Genomic DNA, 7,705 nt, shown 5'->3' on the forward strand with positions numbered 1-7,705 from the left:
TAATATTTTGGGTGGATTATGAGCTAATTTAATTCTAACTGGGGTTTCTAATAGTTGGACAGAATGACAGAAGAACTGGAGAAGAGGAAGAATGAATATGAACTAAAAATGAAGCAAATAGATTGCTTTGTGGACTCATCTTCAGTAACATTTCCCCAGGTATGGAATTTGTGAGAGAAACATTTTCATTGTAATAATTGTTAAAACTCATTAAACAGCACTAATAAACTTTACAGCATGGCTTCAAGCTGGGAGCAGAAATGACAATGTATGACAATGGTCAAATCCCATTCACCTTGTTTGTAACTTAAATGTATTATTGATGATTTGTCTGCCAGGAATTTATTAACATGTGTCTCCAGTTAAGTATTAAAACATGTAACCAACACATAAGGGAAACAGTTCCTTACTAATAGTTTGTGGGTTTTGTTTTTTTTAACTTGCCCAGTGTCCAAAAACTCCCCCTAATTTTGATGTGAATTTAGCAAAGCTCTTGGAAACTCATGAGCAAGAAATAGCTGATCGGAGGGCTTCTGCAATAAATCTGGAGCACCTAGTACATGAACTGAATGAAGAACGAAGAGCTAAAAATGATGAAATTCTAAGGCTGAAGGTACTATGAGTTAATCTTTTTACAGTCAATTTGTAACGTTAAAATAAGACAGAATACAGAGTTCAGATTTTTAATGAGCTCTGCTTAGTAGTCTGTCCATTAAAGCAGGAAGGCAGTTCTTGGTCTTCTCTTTATCTAGGCTGGTAACAAATGGTGACAACTTGCTTGAGATGTCTGTATATCTCATTTTCCCAAGAACTGAGTTGTTTCCTGTTCATGAATGTCAAATGGTAACATCATTTTTGCTGATGAAAGTGTTCTGACTTATTCTAAATCAAGTTTCTAATGAAACTGTTAATGGAAGGGTGATGCAGATCTTTGCCAGAGAACTGTGCTTGTTTTCTGAGAAATAGTTTTGTCTTCTATTTTACTCAAAAACATGTTCAACTGGAAATGAATACAGGAGTTAAAATTTGGTCTTCAAATAAAATGTTTCCAATTTCACTTGCTTAGGAACAATTAAATGAGTTGGAGAACTTGCGTCTGGAAATGCAGATATTGGTGGAGAACAACAGGAATTTACAGAGCCTTGTAGAAGCTCAGAGACTAAGCAAGAACAGGTAAAGTAAAATAAAACACGAAAAACCTGTCCTAACTTGAAGCAATTAAGTAAGATAAATTTACAGTTTTTATTTGAAATGGAATCTTACATATTGTTTCTATAATTAGAGATTGACTCAACCTTTTCTATGAAAATTGTTTACTGGCTTGTAAACTTTATTGCCTTTAAATCACAAATTCTTAAATACAGCAAAGTTTTATAAAGGAAACGGAAATAGAATGTAAAATAATCACATGCATAGCCATTGCTGTGTATTATATATTGCCATATAACTTGTGCGGTTATGGATTCAGTAGATAGGAAATGTCCAAATGAATTCAACACAAGTTTTAACATAGACATAAATGGAACCAGTTCTCCACCTCTTGTTTTTGAGGGTAAGGAATGAACTTCCTCTGAAAAGATGGTATGCTGCTGTATACCTCAGATTGGAGATATCCTGAGGTTTGGTTTGAACTGTAATCTGTAGTTTTGGACAGAAAATACTTTGTTTCAGGGCTTGGCTTTTTTATTTTTTCTTTGTTTTCAATTTTGTAAGGAATTAAATAATCTGCTGTTTTATATCTTGTGAAAAGAAATCTTAACTGGCAGCAAATAATTGTTATTTATTTAATGACAATGCATTTTTAAGGGGCAATTTAGTAAACAGTAACTTAATGCTAGGTAGGAATTTAATCTTTTCTTATTAAATGTATCAACAAATATTTTCCAGAACTTTTATCTCTATTCAATGAACTATCAATGTTGTCAGTTTTAGAACTGACTTTTTGGTATTTAATGTAAAAGAACACTATTAAATTTGCGAAATTAAGTATTCCGATTAGAAGATGCTGTAATTGCAGGTGTCTGTGCAACTCCAATTTGTCCTTGCATTGTATGTATTATACAGTAATCTTCAATTATGAAGGGATTCATTTGTGGAACACATTCTGTGTGCAAGGCCTACTTGGTGGGACAGATCAGGTGGGATACTGAATGATGATGTTGTCTCTAGGGCCTTCTGCTTTGTTTGCAACAGACATTTGAAAGTGTTGTGAATTGAAATGGGAATCACAGAAAAACAAGAAGGGGTTACCTTGCCGTGGAAAACTGGATTCTGTGGCTTTGTTTTTCACACGATTTATGGAGTAGGTTACTTGGACCCAATTTGTCACAGAAAAGCATTACTTTTATGTTCCTCACTTGCTGGATTCCCACCTTGAGACCTTGGGATATAATTTGGATAAGCATTAACAATTCCCAGCTGCTGTTAGTTGATAGGAGTTGTGGTCTGAATAGACTGAAGGCTAATAGTATATTGCATGCTTGCTGAAAAATCAGGTTTAGATATTTCAGGTGGGGATATTCACAACAGACACATGCCTCATAGATTATGGGAGCAGCTGATAGCAGCAGCAGGTAGTAGTTATCTTTTGTGTGGCCCAGTGTTAGAGGGTGAGATGATTTGATCATTGGTGTCACACATTACGAAGTAATGAGATGTGAGGATCTTGGACTGCATTGGAAGATGTTTGAGAATACAAAATGAGGCCAAGTGCCTGCTCTCTTTTAGTATTTAGTGTTAGGGCAGGGAAGAGCAAGCTGTACAGGAAAGGTCAGCTTTCACCTCTGAAATGCTAAGCTGGAGCAGGCTCAGTTCACTACTTTGGAGCTGGTACAGGCTGACCAGTACTGGAATTTGACAGGCTCAAGCATCATCATGATTCTAAACTTGGAGGTTTTAAAGTTCATGTAAGTATCCACTGAGAATAAGTAACCAAAGTGTGTTGTAGCTTTTGTCCAACCATTTATAAGCTGGATGAATTTGGGTGGATTTTGGAAGTGCGTGGCACCAAAATTTAACAAGCGAAATAAATGATTTTTATTTTAGTTCTCAGAAGTTGTTAGACTTTTTAAGCTGGCATTTAATTAACACGAACAAAAAATACCACCCACACATACACACACTTACTTTCTCAGACTGAGGCTGTTTATACCAGATATGAAAAATAAATCATCCTAGCTAGGTATGTTGACAAGGATTTTAAGTTACTGAAGATAGTGATCTTTTATAAATGCATCAAATTACAATAACTGTTAATCAATGAAGTTCTTTCCTTATGGCATACTACAAGAATGAAGTGGTCCCAATGGTGTATTGGTTTGTGGGTTATTTTAATTTTATGGTGTTTGCTTACTTCCATCCAATGTCATGTTTATTAAAAACTAACAAAATTAAAACTTTCCAAGTCTTCTGAATACAAAAATCTTTTACCTTAACTTGGCAAGACCACTGAGCAAAGATTTTGTAGGAAGGAGTTGCCTTCTGCAGTCTATATGCACATGAACATCATGAACTAATGAAACATCTACCTCAGTCCCAAAGCTGTCTAACATACAGTTGCATAGCTACTACATTTTTAATTGTTTTCATTAAAACATTAGTTTCTCTATACTCTAATACAGGAAAATGTGATGTTCTTGGAATATAGAAGTTTAAACCCTTTCAGAGTTGTTTCATAATGTTCAGTATTCTGGGTATAAACATGTGTCAAGACAACTACACACATTTACTGGTTTAATCTGAGTCAGATGATGTTTTTACAACTGGTTTACTCCATTTGTGAGAAATTTTCATCATTCTTGGATTTCCTAGTGATCAGAAACATCCTGATGTTCAGTACCTCAAAGAGAAAGAGGAGGAGATTGCTGAAGAACGACTGGCCAAGGTATATTACCCTTTTCATGTAGCAGTTAGTTGCTGTTTCCCTGCTATGAAGTATTGACATGTTTTCTTCTATTTCATGGCAGTGAAACAAATACTGATTTCTAGTGAATTCTAACAGACACAGAGTCTAATACTTATCTCTTAAGGTTTCTGTCTTGGTCCAGCACCAGTGAACTGGGTGTCAGATTGCACAATAAGCAAAGACATTTTCAGATCACTAAATCTGACTCATCTCCATAGAGCTGGAAAGTGAAGATTGTGTCACTTGCTATGTCAAGGCTCTGCCAAAGGGAAGTTAATGTCGCAGCAGAGGTTGCCGTGAATCTCCCAGACAGAATAACCCCCTGTCAGAGCTCTGCTGTGTATGAATGGGCAGAGATACTGATGTGGGTCATTTGTGCTGGCATGAAATTGGAAATACATGCATATAGCAGAGAGATGAACTTATAGTGAATGTTAGAGATGTGAGTTACTGGGCAGTAGGATGATTTTGGTAGGATCTGAAATGAGATACTTGGCATCAGTTAAGTGACAAATAATTCTGCATATATATGTGTATATTAAACATTATGAATGTAACTAATATTTTGAACTCTTACAGAATAAAGCAATGGAGGAGATGCTGAAAATCAAAGCAGAGTAAGTTTAATATTGTTCGTTGAACTGGAGACTTGTATTAAACTCATTAATACCAAAAAGGTATATTTACACAATAGAAGTCCAAGATCTGAAACTATAAAAGATATAGTTTGGAAATGTTGTTTACAGTTCTGCAAGACACATTAAGTTCTTACTCCTTCTCATCAGTAGGTGGTAGTAGCACCTATTACTATATTTTCTACCAGGGTAGCATTATATCAGGAAAACACTCTGAAATAGGTGGAACCATAGAAAAACTTAAATTGGAAGGGACATTTTGAATTGTTTAAAAATTACCTGTTTTGAATTCTTTTATATGCAGTGAATTCTAAGCAAATTCCTCCAGACTAATTTGAAATACTGTTTATTTCTTTATTAATATAATGAATATTTTATAATTTTAAACTTAATCAAATTTTTTGCTTTTTTATGCTATTTGTTTTATTTTTTGCACTTCAGCTTGAATAACGAAAATTGTTTATTTTTAGAGGATTCCTAGATTGTGTTCGCACTATTGTGCAAGTAGTCCTCGAAAGTCAAGTGTTTTGCGCCTTGGATGGATAGTAGTCAAGAAATAAAATACCGAATTAGCAGATGAAAATTAGTTTGAAAATGTTGCTCCTGTTATTCTTTTCCTAATTTGTATTGCTTTAGGGATTCAGTGACTGAATCTCCTAATTTTTGAATTATTTACATTTACTGGAATGCTTTCTATGTAAATAACATCTTTTAAGGATGAAGATAGTGGTTGGTTTTTTTTATGAACACAGTCATTTCAAAAGTAACTTATACTAATTTTTCCAGAAATCTTAGTCTTGAATAGGGGCTATTTTGCTATTCAATCCATTGGTTTTTCATACCTGTCTGGTCTCTGAAATACACTTTATAACAGTGCTACAATGTCTCGTACACACAAATAATGTACAAAGAGGAAAAAGATTCTTTTGTCATCAAGAAAATGTCTTGACAAATGCAGCAAATGAATACTATTTTCATACAGTAGGTCTTAAATACCAGGCTTCAGTGAAACAAAACTGACAAAAATATTTTAATTTATGCAATAGTTGAATAGCCATGCAAAATTACTAAAGTTCATATACTCAGTAGACAGGCTGCTAAGTTTGATGGCATGGCTTAGTATTCTGCGAGCCTGATACAATTGAAACATTTTCAGCAGACAAGACACCTGTCCAAAGTGGTGGTCCTTCTGTTATCAGGCCAAACAAGCTCAGACCATCTGAGCTGTTCAGAGATGTTTCTGAGCAACAGGGCTATTGGGGAAATCTGAAGAGCAGCAGAGTTCATCTGGCAAATTTGCATGCCTTAGATGAATTCTTAGTGTTCTTGTAGGTGAAGCTTCTTTTCTCTTTCATGACTGGACTTGTATGGAAACAGCATACTTCCCAAAAAGAAGAGCAACTTCAAAACACCGACTAGTAGAAAGGATTGTATCAAACTCAAGAGCTGTGAAGCAGAATGTAATTTTTCCTTCTGTTAGCACTGGGTTCTAGGGAAAATAAATTGTCTTAAAAGGATATCTTTAGAAGAGTCTGCCTACATGTCCAAGGATGACTTACTAATTCAGTTGTATGCCATTTATGTTGTTTTTTAGTATTATCTGATGCTTTTATATTGGCAGATTAGAAGAGACCAAAAATACCCTCAAAATCAAAGAGAATACATGTCTTGAAATGACTCTGGAGATGGAACGAACAAGAGCTTTGGAGCTGAAAGCATTTCATGAAAAAGAAGAAATTAGATCAAAACTGGAAGAAACGTATGAAGAGAGAGACAGAATTGGAAAGGTTCTATATGTATAATTTTTTTGTTGTCTTTACAGTAGAATCTTATTCAGCAGAGGTAGAGCTGTTGCTAATTGGACGATATTCTGAATTAATTGGCAATCAAAGACTGCCTCTGGAAATGTTTTGTCTTGCATTTTAGTTATATTTGTAATGCTGTTTCCTGCACTAGTGGAACTCTGGGTACAGAAATCACTGTTGCAATTTGTAATACAAATCAAATGGTGCTTTTGCCCTTTAGAGGGATCTAATGTAGTAGCTAAGGAGACGTAAGACAAATATGTATTTCCTGAATGAACCAACTCTTGCATCATATGTTATACAAACTTAAATGTTAGTATGTTAATAGTTCTAAAAAAACCTATTTCTCCTGAAAAGAGAAGGAAGGGCTGCAGTTAAGAAGTACCCGATGTATTTGTTAATTACAGGAAATGGACTCACTGAGGAAGCAAGTTGACTGTCTTGCTGAGGAGAACGGGAAACTACTTGGTCATCAAAACCTAAACCAGAAGATTCAGTATCTTGTGAAACTGAAGAAAGATTACGCTAAACTAACTGAGGTAAGTTGCAGAGTAGAATACAGATGAAGTAATGGCCTGACATAGAAGAGAGCTGAGCTTTGAGAATGAAAACTAAAATTCTTGCTCTTCTGTTGGAGAGTAGAGTAATGGATACCTGTGATTTTATGCGGTTGTGTAGGTCATGGCTGGTCTGTCTCCTCACAGGCCCCAGACAAGAATCACTCCATTTCCTCGAGTACACAGTGTAGAACACTTGAACAAGTGTAGGTATCACTTAGAAATACGAAAGTGAGTATAATTTCCTTAATACCCCCATGTTTTTTGTTTTACAGGAGACTGAAAAACTACGAGTTGAAAACGCTTTTTTGAAAGAATCAAAAAAATGTGACATATGTAGGCATCATGATCAGCTATAATGACACAAATAAAACTGCAGAGCCATATTTTTAAAGTGTACAGAATAAGCAAAAGCCAGTTGTCAAACTTGACTTTTGCTGTGATCCTGGAATAATCAAGTATTTTAGTTCCTGGATTTTTTGCTGGTAATAACTTTTAGTGAAGAATTTTACTCCAGCAAAGTGGGCAGCTTTCAATGACATATTAACACCTTCGTATAATTTCTCAAAAACTGATTTTGTATAGCTGAAAGATATTCCTTGAAACTTTTGTACCTTGCCAAGGAAAAGCTTTCTCACTGGGAACACACCTGGCTTTTTTTTGTCTTTTGTGCTTTTATTCAGGTTCCTACCTCTTCTAAAATGCTACATTTTCCACCAGAGACGAATTTTAAAAAGCACAATTTCTTTGTGATTTTTTTTTTTAGCTAAACATAGGGTGTTTTTACTGGGTTAAAATTTAATT

General features: G+C 35.0%; 1 protein-coding gene across 1 annotated transcript in view; it reads left to right on the top strand.

Moving 5' to 3' along the window:
- Positions 1–7,237, top strand: part of KIF15 (kinesin family member 15) — a gene marked incomplete at its 3' end in the record, with an annotated part of 34,922 nt that extends 27,685 nt beyond the window's left edge. Inside the window, 8 exon segments of the mRNA XM_009587824.1 lie at positions 55–159; positions 449–613; positions 1,067–1,173; positions 3,811–3,883; positions 4,484–4,521; positions 6,161–6,326; positions 6,752–6,883; positions 7,177–7,237. Of these exon segments, the coding sequence (XP_009586119.1) occupies positions 55–159; positions 449–613; positions 1,067–1,173; positions 3,811–3,883; positions 4,484–4,521; positions 6,161–6,326; positions 6,752–6,883; positions 7,177–7,237 (847 nt within the window).
- Positions 7,238–7,705: the final 468 nt, after the last annotated feature.

This window comes from Fulmarus glacialis, unplaced genomic scaffold, assembly GCF_000690835.1.
Source record: "Fulmarus glacialis isolate BGI_N327 unplaced genomic scaffold, ASM69083v1 scaffold32910, whole genome shotgun sequence".
Classification (NCBI taxonomy): Eukaryota; Metazoa; Chordata; class Aves; order Procellariiformes; family Procellariidae; genus Fulmarus; species Fulmarus glacialis.